Source organism: Merops nubicus, unplaced genomic scaffold (genome assembly GCF_000691845.1).
Source record: "Merops nubicus isolate BGI_N331 unplaced genomic scaffold, ASM69184v1 scaffold11029, whole genome shotgun sequence".
NCBI classification, from domain to species: Eukaryota; Metazoa; Chordata; class Aves; order Coraciiformes; family Meropidae; genus Merops; species Merops nubicus.
Window position 1 is genome coordinate 554 of NW_008633049.1, and position 15,043 is coordinate 15,596.

Genomic DNA, 15,043 nt, shown 5'->3' on the forward strand with positions numbered 1-15,043 from the left:
TTTGGTCTGTGGGGAGGGTGGGAGCTGGGTGAGCTCATGGCTGTGGGAGAGCGGGACAAGGAGCAGCTTCCCTGGAGTGAGGAGGCTTACGACTGAGCCGTGGACCCCGTGTCACCTCTCCCCTTCCCCAAACACCCCAAAAGAGGGGCAGGGAAAGGGACGTGTCACACCCTGAGGACAATCACTAGGCTAAGAGGGGTCCCAGCAGCATGCAGGAACCTCCTACGTCAACTCCGACATACATCGGGGCAGGACTTGACAGGGGAAGGTTTAAAAAAGGAACAAAAAAAGAAAAAAGAAAACTGCTAAACTCTTCAAGTATTTTTTTTTTTTTTTAGTGATTTAAGGTCTCTTCCCCCTGCTGCTGCTGCACTGGGCGGTGTTTAGCAACCTACATCCACTCTAGGGCCAAGGACAGTGCAAGCGGTGGCTGGTCTAAGGCGAGGGGAGAGGGGAATGGAGGGGACACAGGGGGGGGGGAAGGAAGGTGCTGCCCCTGGGTGCTTCAGGGAACGGGCACCACGCGCATGGTGTTGGTGTAGCCGGAGCCCGGGCGCCACCCTGTCAGGACGATGACCAGGTCGCCGGTCTTGAAGAAGCCACGTGCTTTTCCTGGGAGAGAAACATGAGGGAGGTATCAGAGCTCGGGTCCCACACCAGATCAGGGGTGGGCTTGAGACCTCATCCACCCAAACCATCTAGGAACCTCCCTCCACTTTCGCTTTGGGCTCCTCTGCTTCAGAGTCAACCTTGGAGACACGCCAGAGAAAGGAGATTCCCCACTCAGGGCTGCTCTCAGCTCTCAGGAGCCATGGGTCAAGCACCCAAGACATTCAAACCAACCCAATTTTCTGCTGGGACCTGCTCTAAGGCAGCCCTGAGAAACCTCATCTCCCGTTTCTCAACAGGATGTGGTTGTGCTCATGCAACCACCACCTCATTTCCCAGCTAGGTACTGTTGCCACGCCAGTCCCCTTCCCTTTGTCACCCCAGAAGCACCATCCGAGGTGCTCGGCCCCACCGGCCAGCACGAAGCCATCACTCACCGACATTCATGCCCAGGTTGACACGGAGGTCCACATCCTCCGCCCAGGAGTCATGGGCTGGTTCTTTGCAGAGGACAGGGAAGATGCCGCGGTAGAGGTGGGCCTGGCGTGCCGTCTGGTCGTTACGGGTGATGGCGATGATGGGAGCCCGTGGGCGGTACCGGGACACCAGATGTGCCGACCTGGAAGGGAAACCAGACGCAGGGTGAAGCCTCGTGCTCCCGAGAAGAACGGCCGAAGGATGCGCACGCGGTGGCCGGGTTCACCCGTCACCCTGGAGGGCTCCACAAAACCCCCAGCTGACCACTGCAGGAGGTGCTGGTGGGAGCCAGGCTCACCAATGAGCTGCCTAATTCCCAGCTGGGCAGACCAGCAGTGACAGTCCCTGCTCCGGTCTCGTGATAGAAGCCACCTTGCCTTCCCTGTGGAGGAAGCGCCATCGGCGTGTTTTGGTGCTGAAAACAAGCCCTCGATTGTCCCCGTTGCTAGGTGAAGGTGGCGAGGTGCCATTCCTCCTGGCCTCTGCAAGCAGTCCTCGGCATCTCAGTGGGGGCCCTCTGTTCTGAGGAGCTCCCGGGCTATGGGATGGCCAGAGCCTGCGCCAGCAGCGCTGCCTGAAGCCTGCCAAGGAGCAAGCCCAACGGCCTCCAGGCCACCATGACCTGCTGAAGCCAGTGGACGGGCTGGTTCCTCCACGCAGGGCTTTGCTCTGGCACCCAGCGGGAAGAAAATGCAACCGAGGCCAAAATTTATACTGGGAAGTTGGGCATAGAGTCCTTAAAATGCCTTAAAAACGCAAGCAGCGCAGCCAAGGCAAGGGACTACAGTTTCCCTTCCAGAGAAGAAACAGATTGAAGCTGCAAGGCCATGGCACCCACAGCTCCATCTTCCCAATGAACACATCAGTATCCCCACCAGCTTCTGCAGCCTCATTGAGTGGAGCCAAGCTCAGCAAGATTTAGACTCAAAAGACTGCTGCTTGAAGCAGGCAGAAGCGGTCTGCTGGAAGCGCCCAAACACACGTGCCAGCTCTCAGACAATCCTGCCCACGTTCTCCAAGAAGCCTGCTGGTAGCTCCAGGTACTCAAAGGCTGTAACAAAATCCACAGCTAAAAATACTCAAATATCAAAGTTCAAAGCTTTTTAAAAAGGTCAAGTGTAAGACTGGAACCTTTGACCAAGAAACATTAGAAGCACGAGGACATCCAGAAACTAAGTGCTTACAGTGACTCCTCATCTCTGCAGAAAGTGGCCACTTCCAATCATTTTAGGCTGTCTACTCACGTGAAGGATTCACCAACGGTCAAGATCTTCACACCTACAACCACCTCTCTGCTGCTGCCCGGATTCTTTAGCACAAATCCAGCGCAAGAAATTCTGATTTTCTTCCAGAATGCAGCCTGAGACTTATGGCCAGCCGTGCTTTGCAAGGGGGCAGCTTAGTTCCTCAAAGCCCATGATGATCAGCAAGGCTTCAGCTCCCCTTCCACAATTCCAAGAGCAACTCAACAGTTGTCACCATCGCTGGATGTAACTCCCAACTACGGAGTTCCAGGGCACTGAGCTAACAAGGAAGCTTGAAAAGGTTCCACAACGGAACAATAATTTGGATGCTACTAGAAGATGCCTCGATTTAAAGAAAGACAATAAATGAAGCCACCATTCTGCATCCTCTGAGCTTCTGCCTCACTGAAAGGGAGGATTTCTTGCCAAGAAGCGTGAGTCAAAGCTGCGCCGCTGACGTCCCCCTTGTCTCTTCCCGGCAGTGCTGGTGGCAGAGACGCCATTCACAGCGGCGAGGGGAGGCAGGGCTGGCAGAGGGGCCTGGAGGTCACGTCCACGCTGACGTTTGAGGGGTCTGCCCATCTGCTGAGGAACCGGCGCCAGGGGCTCTCGGTTGCCGCCAAACCCCTGGGTGGGGTTTCACCAGTACAGCTCTTTCCAAACCATCTTTTGGCGAGTCTCCCCCACCCTGTGACAATGGGGGGCTTGACCTGAGGGAACCTGTCACCTCCTACCTTCCAGACTTGGTGAGGACAATAATAGCCCCGCTGCAGCACTTGAAGGACGCTTCCACAGCGCCGACAGCGGCAGCCTCGGTGGGGTCGCAGTTGAGGGAAGTCAGGCGACGCAGTTCCTCAAACAACTGCCTGTGAAAGATGGCAGCTTCGGCCTCCCGGGCAATCTATAAAGGCAACAGGCGTTCGGGAAGACAACACCCACGTCAGTCACTCGGGGGGAACTCAGGCGAGGTGATCTACCAGCCAGGTGCCACGCGTACCACCATTTTTCTGACGTGAAGAGTTATCAATTGGATTTAGCGCCATGCGTCAGGGCAACGGCCGCAACGCTCGCCTCCCCCTACAGCCTTATGAGAAACTAGGTGATTCTCCAGGTTCTGTTTCTGAACTGGTGGCACCTCTGGAGTCACCTCACCCTGCCACACTCTGGTGACACTCATGCCAACTGCCAGGCACTCTCACTCTGCTCCTCCCTGCCTGGAGTCCCTCCCTGCCAGCGAGCGCAACTCGGGGTGCGGTGGTTAAAGCGAGGCCGACACAGTGAGCTGCTGGCTGAAGGAAAAAAAACGCTGCGGGGTTAGAAAGCAACGTGGGCTCATGGCACCGAATCCCCTCTCTGAGCCCTACCTGCCAGACTCGGTCAGAACTATCAGGGCTGGAGCTAAGCACTTAAAAGAGGCCTCCACCGCACCCATTGCCATGGCATCGGCAGGGTCCCTGTTGTTAACATTGAGGCGGAAAATTTCTTCAAAGAGCTGACGATGGAACATTGCGGCCTCGGCCTCCCGAGCGATCTGCAGGCCCGAGGGAGAAGGGGAGGAGGAGAAAAGAGGAAAGAAAAGGAGGAAAGATACACCAGAGTAACATGAGATCACGTTAATTGGCTTGTCATAGTCACCCATGCAAGGGGGTGGGAAAGGGCAGGCTGTGAAACTCGTTGGCTCTCGGGTTGTGGCAATGTGCTGCAGCCATATGCTGCTGCTGCTCGTCGCTGCCTTGAGAGACCTCTCGTGCCATCTACCCCCCTCCAGTTCCTCACTCAACTACCCCATGTTCTCCCAAGACCACAGAAAGGTCTTCACAGAGGCATCATGCAAGTAACAGGTTTTCAAGGGCACCACTCAAGGTGAGAGACAGTCTCTCTCATCTTCATTAGGTTTAGTTTAACTTGAAGGCCAACAAAGATCTAAATGTAACTCGAGAGCCAACAAAGTTTCACCTCCATGTGCTGTACCAGCTTCCCTTTGATCAACAGAGGAATAAACAGAACAAGTCTTCCTTATGGGGTTGTCACAACACGTTGGGGTGTTTTTCTTGGACAGATGAGAGGTGCAGAGGCTTTCTGCTCAGACCAAGCCTTTGCAAAGAGTTCAGTCACTCGTTGATCCCAGGATGCTGGGAATCATCCACATTAAGACAATTCTCCACTCAGGAGGTAGCTCTAGCCCTGACAACCCAATAAAGATGGCTTGCAGAGACTAGAAAAGCATGCAGAGGTTGATCATCTCAAGGACAACTTCATTCAGTTACTCCAGAGAGTGAGCAGCCACTACAGAGTGTGACAAGATGACATTCAAGCCAAGACTGAGGTGCCCTTATAGTGAAACTGAGTAAGAATTTTGCTACTCTAATGTTAATGAGTTATTTTATGTGATGCTAGGAGTTATCCCTTTTCCATAGACATCACTTTAAGCCTAAGTAGTTAAGTATCTTACATCTAAAAATAACAGGACATGTGGCAGGCTGGAGCAAGCACGCCAGTGCCAGCTCCAGTCCTAAAGCAGCCTCCTTACTGCTGCCTTTGCATTTGTCCTTTGATAAAAACAGGATGTATTTGCCTTAAAACTGGTAGCCAGGCAGTTTTATCTTCAGCCCCTGGTCCCGAGGCAGGCAGCTCAGAGGGACACCCACCCACCCTTCCCAGTTGTTAGAGAATAAATGTGTGGAGATGGGGCTGCTCTGGCAGCAGAAGGCCCCCACGTCACAGCTGGCTTCACTCACACGCCAACAGCTTGAGGGTTTCCAGCTGGAACATGGGTGGAAGGAGAAAAAGAGGGTAACAGAGCAGCAGTTTAAACCTTGGTCCTGTTAGACAGCATGGCCAGGGTGGTATTTGAAGCAAGGTGCTGGGACAGGCTGGGGACAGACAGGTCAGGTCTTTTAGAGAGGTGTGAGGACACCACATGGTGCAGACCCCAATCGTTCTCAGCACCACGACCTGTTTGCTGTCTGCACCTTGCTTTAAGCTTTACTTGAAATAATACTGTATAGATAAATAAATACCCAGAATTATACCCCTTTCAGGCCAGGGAAAGCCTACAGGAGTAGTATTTAATTCTAATTAAGTTGCCTCCACTTTCATTCAGATGTTTTTAAATACTCTGAAGCTCCTGTGTTTCTGCCCTTCACCAGAGTTAAGATGGTCACTCTGGCCACTTCAGCTGGAAATATTCAGCTGCTCTGGCCATGCTGCGGATTTTCAGGCTGTGGTTTTTCAGGGCAGGGCTCCTCTCGCCCAACACCAAGTAAATTACCTCAGAGGGAAAGTCCTGACTGGAGGGGGATGTACTTCTACTATCACAGAGTTGGTACCTTGCTGCCTGCACCACATTACGTCAGCTAAAGCAAATCTGGGTTTGCTCCTCTGCACAGAGGGTTAAAACCTTCAGTATTTCACAGTGAGCACCATCAGCCCCAGGTCTGCAGGCAGAGGGAAGCACGTGGAATGCACCCTGAGCTCGGGCTACAGGCATGATACAACCCATCTAGAGTCTAAAAACCAAAGCCAGAACAGAAAGCTATGTAGAAGGTTTGCTGCAGCAAGTTCCCAACTCAGTAGAAAGCCAAGCCTTGTGATTTAGGGGGTGAAAACTGAGGAAGAACCTTTTAGGGGCACCGTTAGTGCTCGGCCTGCAAACCAGCCCAGTAATCAGCAACGTGCTGATCAATCATTTGCCATGTGCAAAAAGCACCACTCGGTATTGACCCCAGATTCATGTAAGGCACTGCAAACAAACAGCCAGCTGATACATCTGCAGAACCCTGAATTGCAAATAAAACCAGTGGGAATTATAACTGGTGAGAACTACCAGTGCTGCCAACCACAGCACTGGTAACTGGGGAGAAGAAACGCTTGGACATCAGGCTTCTTATCAGCTTGCAAGAGGAAGCAGAGCAGAGCTTCTGGCAGTTAAGGCATGTAAAAACACGGTGCTGTCAGTACTCATGCAACAAACGCCCCCAAACACCAGGTGCTGAACCCAGCGGGGCTGGAGATCAGCCCCAGGAGCCTCCCCCACCCAGAAAAGTCACTTGATCCCTTCTGTTATCTAGAGATAAATTGCTCATCAAGCAGCTCCTTGACCCTGGGGAAGTTTAAGGCATTTAATATGCCGCAACGAAGAGGGAATTGGGAGAACTTCAGACAAAAAAAAACAGTAAAAAACCCTTTGCCACCCCCCCCCCAAATAAACAAACATGAGCAACGGGAAGTTTTACTATTTCAGAGCAGTTCTCAGCTCTGCCAGATTGCTTGGAGCACACAAAATGGGGTTTCAAGCCCTCAGGACTGTGTTATGTAAAGGAACACCCAGAAAAAGCTACTTTGGACTGTGAGGTGCTGCCGCCCAGCACCGGAGAGGTGCAGATCTTCAGGAGCCTGCCTCAGATAGGGGATGGAGGGCAGAGCTCTGCTCCCACCACCTCCAGGAAGGGCAGGGCGTACTCACAGCATGCTGCATGCGCACGGCTTCCAGCGGGTAGTCCCCCTTGGCTGTCTCTCCAGAGAGCATGATGCAGTCAGCCCCATCCAGGACAGCGTTGGCAACATCGCTGCCCTCGGCACGGGTCGGGCGAGGCTTCTTGATCATGCTTTCCAGCATCTGGAAGAGAACAAGGGTAAAGGAATCAAGAAACCACAGAAGGAAGCAGCTGCTTTTTCACTACAGCACTTCAATGTATTTTAAAGATAGGGTAGAAGACGGGATGCAGCCCAAGGACTCTTGGAGAAGAGTTCTCCCATGGCTGAGAGCTAGGAATTAAACCACCCACCACTTCATTTTGTGCCTGTTCTCCATCTACACCTTTCCCAGAGTTTTAACCCACACAAGACTCCAAATTTCCACCCTAACTTGCTAGCTCAGGGCTTGTGCCAAGGAACTTACTCTGTGGAGCAGAGCAGCACACTGGACACATGACTGGAAAGCTCAGATCCTCAGGTGCTCAGCTCTCACCACAGGGCAAAAAAACCATGACCCAAGGTGGCATTTTGGTCAATTTTTTTCCCCAGAGAATTTGTTTCATGAGCCCAAAAGGCTGTTCTTGCAGCAGAACACCATCAGCAGCCACCTAAGAGGTCCTGTAACCTCCCTGGGGAAGAGCCCAAGCACATATTTCAAGGAAGTGCCTCAAGATGAGCTATCAAGCTATGAGCAAAACCTCTTTGCTCTTGGCATCTTGCTCTACAATAAACACCATCAAGCCACAACGGCTACCAACGCCCCCACCTTGCCACACTTGGGCAGTTAGGAGCCACCATCACGCTTCCAGTACCTGAGTGGCACAGATGATGGGTTTGCCAGCCCTGTTGCAGCGTCCAATCATCATCTTCTGGGCGAGGAAGACTTTTTCAGCTGGGATCTCAATGCCAAGGTCACCACGGGCCACCATAATGCCATCGCTGGCTTCCATGATCTCATCAAACCTGGCAGCAAGAGAAGAGGTTTGTTACTTGTTTGGTCTAGATTGGAATTTGATGATCATCAAGGTCCCTTCCAACCCAAACTGTTCCATGATTCTGCAAAACACTTCCTATGTGTCCCACCCTCCCCTGAAGGCGGCGTTGCTCTGGAGAATGATACACAGCTACACTGTCAGCACGTGGCCTTTCCACGGGCCACTGTGGTTTGGGGTAGCACCAATGTAGGAGGAAGACCAAGTCACAGCACACAAAGTGCTACATGAAGTTTTCTAAAGCTATACAAATATGTAGAGGAAAACTAGAATTACTGAGGTTGGAAGCGACCTTTAAGATCATTGAGTCCAACCATTCCCCCAGCAGTGCCAGGTCCCCACTGACCCATGTCCCTCAGCACCACACCTCCCCGGCTTGGAAACCCCTCCAGGGATGGGGACTCCACCACTGCCCTGGGCAGCCTGGCACAGCCCTGGACAACCCTCAAGGGAAAGAAATTGTTCCTCAGGTCTAGCCTCAACCTCCCGTGGGGAAACTTGAGGCCATTTCCTCTTGTCCTGTTGCTTGTTCCTTGGAAGAAGAGCCCAACCACCACCCGGCTCCAGCCTCCTGTCAGGGAGCTGTGGAGAGCCAGAAGGTCTCCCCTGAGCCTCCTTTGCTCCAGGCTCAACACCCCCAGGTCCCTCAGCTGCTCCTCACCACACCTGGGCTCTAGACCCTTCCCCAGCAGCTTCGTTGCCCTTCTCTGGCCACACTCCAGCCCCTCAAGGTCCTCCGTGGAAGGATGGGCCCAAAACCAAAGCGAGGAGTCAAGGTGCAGCCTCACCGTGGCTGAATACAGAGGGACAACCACTTCAGCTGTTGAGCCCAGATATTTCAGTGGGATGGTTTGTCACAGCCCTGACTACAGCACTAACGGGCCGTGTTGTTCTGCTGATACAAGGTGACAGCCCCTCAAGGACACCCTCAACAGCTCACCTGCGCACACCCTCGTGGTTCTCAATCTTGCTGATGATCTTGATGTTCTTTCCCTTTTCCCCCAGCACCTTCCTGACGGCGTGGACATCGGCAGCTTTGCGAATGAAGGAGGCAAACACCATGTCCACGTTCTGCTCCACACCAAACTTGAGGTCCTGAATGTCCTTCTCTGAGACCGCAGGCAGGTCGACCGCTGCTCCAGGGAGGTTCACTCCCTTCTTGCTGCCCAGCATGCCGCCGTTCTCGATCTCCGTCATGACGTAGTCCTTCCCTGGAACAGAGGTGCTGCCACGGTCAAGGGCCTACCAGCAAGCCCCACGCTGTCAGCTCCCACCACCCACTTCCTTGACCAAGGCCAGCAGGGCCAACAGCAATAAAAAACCCACCGTTGCTCTCTTCAGAGGTTGCAGGGAACACACAAGCTTGCCCTTTACCCAAAGGAGCTCACCAGATGGGTTTAAAGACACTTCTTGGAGAAGATGCTGTTTGTTCCATGCAGGAGGTTGTGATTGTGTCCCCCCAAAATCTACCTGCACATAGGAGCCCTGCAACACCAAACTGAGCCCCTCAAAAGCCTCACCACCTTCTCCTAGAAGGGTTTGGGTTAGAAGGGACCTTTAAGATCACCTCATTCCAAAGCCCCTGCCATGGGGCTGGGACACCTCCCACTATACCTCGTTGCTCAAAGCCCCATACAACCTGGTCTTCAACACCTCCAGGCATGGAGCATCCACAACTTCAACCTGTGCCAGTGTCTCACCACCCTCAGAGCAAAGGATTTTCTCACTTCTAATCTTAATCTCCTTTCTTCTAGGCTGAACCCATTACCCTTCATCCTAACACTGTAAGCCCTTTCAAAAAGTCCTTTCCCAGCTTTCTTGTAGACCCTCCCCTTCAGGTACTGGAAGGTTGCTATAAGGTCTCTCCAGAGCCTTCTCTTCTCCAGGCTGAACAACCCCAACTCTCTCAGCCTGGCCTTGCAGCAGAGGGGTTCCAGCCCCCACCTCATCTTCATGGCCTCCTCTGGACCCACTCTGACAGGTCCCTACAAGCTTTGGGATCAGAGATGCCTCTCTTGAGGCCTGAGAAATTTGGGCAGCAGGATGACAGCAACACAGCTCAAGCTGAGGTTTGCAAACTCACTAAGCTTGAAGTAGAAGTTTGGCCCAAAGTCTCCCTACAGCCTTAAGAATCAAGTACTCCTTCAACACAGCCACAAGCTCAAAACCAGTGGCTGGAAGGAAAGCACATATACATCCTAAGGGAAGATCTAACAGGCATAGCTCGGAGTGTTGGGACCCACCTTTCTCTTTAACCAGTAAGGAAATCAGACCATCGTCCACGTAGATTTTGCTCCCAATATCTACAACCTTGATGAGATTCTTGTAGTCCACCCACAGCACATTCTCATCGCAGTTCTCCATGAAGGCATTATCCAGGGTCACTTTGAGCTGTGCACCCTTCTTCAGCTCCACCTCTGCTGTGCCACTCTGCGGGTCAAAACACGTGTGTTGTAGCAGAACCAGTAAGAACCAGCATGTGACCACCTCCCAGCTTGCAGCTCAGCCCAATTTTGGGGGGTTGGCTCCTTACCTTTTGTTTGGAAACGGTGATGGGTTTCACGCTGCTATCTAATCTCACAGGGGGGGAAAAAAATGGGGAGAAGATAAAAAAACACCAACTTACTCCCTTGATGAGTCCAGTTCGGATTTCAGGTCCCTTGGTGTCCAGTGCAATAGCCACAGGTCTGTAGGTGATGGGATCAGAGGCAAAGCTCTCTGTAGCTTCTCGCACGTTCTTGATTGTGCCCTCATGATACTGGTAAGGAAAGAGATGGAAACGTTCAGGCCATTTCTACTCCACCACTTGCAAGCAAGACCACTACACACCCCAGGACAGCTCTGCTCTCATGGAACGTTCAATTTCAGCTCCAGCTTGAGAATCTAATCCCAAGTGAGCCCCCAGAAAAGCGGAGTGGGAAGACACAAAGGCCTCCCCGACGTGAAATGGGGATCTGGTGGGTCTCCAGCCATGCTTTTGGTGCCCCCAGCTCTAAGCCCAAAAGGACAACTCAAGGGGACAGCCCAGGCACTCAGCTGAAGCGACTGTCCACCCAGAAGTACACTTGTCACTTTGAACACATCCCATTGACCAAGGAGCCTTTGGGCAGAGCGTTTCCAGCAGCTTTGCTGAACATCTGCCTGTTCAAGGCAACAGCAGATCAGCAGTGCTGGCAGCCAGGTGATGTATGGGTGTGGGAGGACTCCTGAAGGGCAGGGAAGCGTCATGGCCAAGAGACTGCCACCACACATGGCTGTTCTCCTCCCTTCAGAGCAAGGAAGGGAGGATGTCATCCCCATGCTCTGTGCCGCCGACTCCTTCACAGACTTCCAGACTGAGCCTGCAGGCGAGCAGATATGGATGTTGGGGTTTTTTTGTTTTTGTTTTTTTTTTTGGAGGCATCTAAGCCAAAGAGAAAGCATTTCCTCACAGGCCATTATCTAGTTCAATATTTACACTCTCTTTTGAGAGCCAAAGCAATCACAGGCAGAAGTTCAAGACTCCAGGGCCACGCTCCCACTATCCAAACTTTCACACGGGCAAGAGTGCTTGGCCAAGGCCACCGGATTGGAGACAGATGGTTCTGCAGTAGGCCTCCCATGCCAGCTATCTCCAACAAGCTTCAGGTGGCCAGCAGATCAATTTACTTTACTTGCTTAAACAACGTTAAAGAGATAACCTGGGATACCAGTTGTGTAACACTTGACAGGCTGTTGTAGATAAGTTCTCTCTCCCTGCCAAGAGGGATGGTGTTGGACCTGACTCACCTGGAAACACCCAGTTCCACTAACCTCTGCACAAGCCCCTCAAACCAACTCCAGTATCACAGGGATGATAATTCAGTGCCAGGGAGGTGGGGCCGGAAAAAGCTGAGCTGAAGTCTGCATGCAGGCCCTCACTGAGAGGCACACCTCAACTCTAGCGCTTTCGAGAGGGGCAAAACAATTTTGGTTCTTGATTTGAGTGCACAAGTCGAGATGGAGAAGGTCCCGTCCCTGGGAAATGCTTTGGGGCAGGCAAGAACTGAAGCACTTAGAGAAGTGTTTCGGTTGGAAGAGATCCTTAAGATCAACTCCAAACATTGCTCCAGCCCTGCCGGGACACCACTAACCCATGTCCCTCAGCACCACATCTCCACAGCCTGGAAACCCCCCAGGGATGGGGACTCCACCACTGCCCTGGGCAGCATGGAACAGGCCTGGACAGCCCTTTTGGTGAACAAATCTTTCTCCATTTCCAAACTAAACACAACTTGAGGCTGTTTCCTCTCGTCCTGTCACTTGTTCCTTGGGAGAAAAGCCCAACCCCCACCTGGCTCCAGCCTCCCCCCAGGGACTGGCTGTGGCTGGCAGCCCAACTCAACAGGAGATGACAGCAAGACCAGACTCTGCTGTAACCTAACCTCACCCATATGGAATGTGCAGTGAGACCTCACCCAAAGCAGAAAGCCACAGTCCCTGTCCTCGACCTCAGCTAACAAGCCCACAAACCACAGCAGCAGCTCCGCCGGGCAATAAGTGTCAAAATTCCCAGTTCTAGCCTGGCCACCAACCCCAGGATGAGCCACCAGCCCAAGACCCAAGATTGGAGTCCTGCAAGACAGTTACTCCACACTGCCCTTTCTTCAGGCCAGTTTTGCTCCAGGCAACCTGCATGGTGATGCTGCCCCAGGGGGTTTAGTCAAGGTCTGGTGGCTGTCTACAGTTTAGCATCAGACCTTTGCATTTTGCAGGTGCCCCGTGACCTTTAAAGGCCATGAAGGTGAAAGGCCAGGCTGTTACCTACCATGGGGTTCACAGTTCAGTAAGTAAAGCCACCTACAGCTGCTACTAGCTGACATTTCAAAAGCTGGAGGGCAGCCAGAGTAAAAAAAAAGACCTCCATGGAAAGGCTCAGGGTGGCATTCCAGGCAACCTGGAACGGGATCCTTGGCTCCTCCGGTGTCACTAAGGATCTCATCTATTTATATCATGAAGGTTTTGCCTACCACAAACAGTGTTGATTTCTTTTGACCTTATTCTTCCAAGCTCACCACGCCTGCCAGGAACACAATCTGAGCTTCTGGTTAGCCCAGGAGTTTGGTTCCTTTGATTAGGCACAGTAATTACTTCAAATCTCTAACCGTTTGGGGTTGAGATGAGATTATTCATTAATCATCTGCTCACAAGAAGTGAAATGAGTAACTGATAGTCATGTGCTCCTGCAGAAGCGCACCATAAAGAGGGACAAACGTCTTCAGCTCCCGTTTTGAACTGAGAAGCAGCAGCTTTGTACAGCAGGCTGTAAAAATGGAAGGATTTTGGGACAAGCAGTTGGCACACAAGCATCAAACGCCAGTTCCCTGGTGTGGAGAAGGTTGTGGAATTGACTTGAACTGCTTCCAAAACACCTCAGAACACGCTCTTAAATGTTATCAGCAATTACGTAGGCTCGGCATGCACAACCAGCGTGACTTCCCCTAAAGCAGAGCAAAATTCCAACTTCCCACACCGAGGCTGGTCTGGACCAGGCTGGATTTCCCTCTTCCGTGAGGGGCAGCGTCAGCAGACAGGCACACAGGGGCCCCATCACCTCAGACCCCACCCTTACCTCATGGGTGCCATGAGAGAAGTTGAGGCGGGCAACGTTCATTCCAGATTTAATCATTTCCTTCAGCTTCTCCACTGAGCGGGAGGCTGGGCCTAGGAGGAAGAAGCAGTTTGAAAATTAACTTGGTAAAACAAAGACAACCCGCACATGCCAGGCTGTTGCACATGGAAGAGACAAGGTCTGAAGGACACAGGACTCGCCCAGTGCTACAGCAGCTCATCTCTACAGCTGCAAAAGTCATCTTAACTTCTGGGGGCCAGGCTCCTCTCCCAGAGAAGAAGCTACAGAACAAGAGGAAACAGGCTCAGGATGGTCAGGAATTGGATTTGATTGATTTAGGTTGGATGTGAGGAAAGATGTGATCACCACAGGGGTTGTTCAGGACTGGCCCAGGGCAGTGGTGGATTCCCCATCCCTGGGGGGGTTTCCAAGCTGTGGAGATGTGGTGCTAAGGGACGTGGGTCAGTGGGGACCTGGCAGTGCCGAGTTAACAGCTGGACTTGATCCTAGGAATCTCTTCCAGCCTAAAAAGCTCCATGTTCCTAACTGGCGTTGAGGAGCACAGAAGAACCCGAGCAGTCCAGGTTTACTCCCAGCAGTAACACAGCTCAGGCCAACATGGCCAAGTTGTGTCCTTCCCACACACGATTAAAGGGCTGAAAGCTAAAGACTTCTCACCATTTCCCTAAAAAGTTTCACCAAGGCAGGGGTTCAGAGCTGTGCTCCTCTCCTGCCTCAGGATCACCTACCGATGGTGCAGATGATGCCGGTGTTCCTGGCGATGGTCGGCTCCGAGTCGATGTCCAAGCGACACATGTGCTCCAAGAAGGTGTCTGCCATGGCAGCGTGCAGCTGCTGGGTCTGGATGAAAGCCGTCCCTGCATCGTGGTGCTTCGACATCGTGCCTGGAATCTTGTGTCTGAAAGGCAAAAGAAAGAGGTGCCAGGTTTCGGAATCATCCCGAGTTGCTCCTCAAGCAGAGACACCAACACACCCACGTGATGAATATGGAAGTAACAAGCTGCTACTGGGTCAAACTATCTTTATGGTCCTACTTGAGAGTCTCTGATACAGGCAAGACACACTTCTATCACCATGTCATCCCCCACGGACACCACCCCAAGCTCACCTGCCTTCTATGCAGAGGTTCCCTTCATAGCTTCTCTTCATTGCCAGTCTTCCCTTGGAGCTACACAACGCAACAAAATTCAAGCACTTCAGTGTGCAGCGGGCAGAGATTCTGCCTCCTCCCTCCCAGCTCTCGAGTTGGCTCTCCTACAGATTTCCAGGGAGCTTCCCACCAGGACAGGGGCAGCTCAGCAATGGCGTGACCACAGCCATGCTCTTACATGGGCAATCTTCTGCTAATCACATCCAAGTCCACCTAACCTTCAAAACCACCCTTCAAACCCACACGAGCAAGTAGACTTGAGTTGATTCAACTCGCCACCTTGGCTCAGAATGTGTCAAAGACTGAAGATGTCTTTAATATGCTCAAGGTCCCTGAGGATGCTGTGGGTTTCCCCTGTCCCCTGCATTCCCCCTCACCCAAGGCAGCAGAAAGGTGTGAAAAAGGTTGGATTTTTTTTCCCCCAAAGTTTAGATGAAAACACCTCTCTGAGTGCTGCTTGCCTCTCCAGGACTAGAGCACCCCC

General features: G+C 52.4%; 1 protein-coding gene across 2 annotated transcripts; it reads right to left on the minus strand.

Annotated features, from left to right (window-relative positions):
* Positions 1-336: 336 nt before the first annotated feature.
* On the minus strand, positions 337-14,615 carry LOC103780432 (pyruvate kinase PKM). 2 transcript variants are annotated; one of them, XM_008948106.1, is made up of 11 exons: positions 14,518-14,615; positions 14,138-14,307; positions 13,389-13,480; positions 10,425-10,556; positions 10,042-10,228; positions 8,739-9,009; positions 7,619-7,769; positions 6,796-6,948; positions 3,065-3,231; positions 1,047-1,228; positions 337-612 (listed from the first exon to the last, which is right to left on the minus strand). In XM_008948106.1, exons 1-11 carry the CDS (start codon positions 14,556-14,558, stop codon positions 506-508), a joined length of 1,653 nt encoding a protein of 550 aa, XP_008946354.1. In that variant the 5' UTR covers positions 14,559-14,615; the 3' UTR covers positions 337-505. The 2 variants fall into 2 exon arrangements, with proteins under 2 accessions (XP_008946354.1, XP_008946355.1); XM_008948107.1 differs by lacking the exons at positions 10,425-10,556; positions 14,518-14,615 and having other exon boundaries at positions 10,042-10,213; positions 13,464-13,480; positions 14,138-14,288.
* Positions 14,616-15,043: the final 428 nt, after the last annotated feature.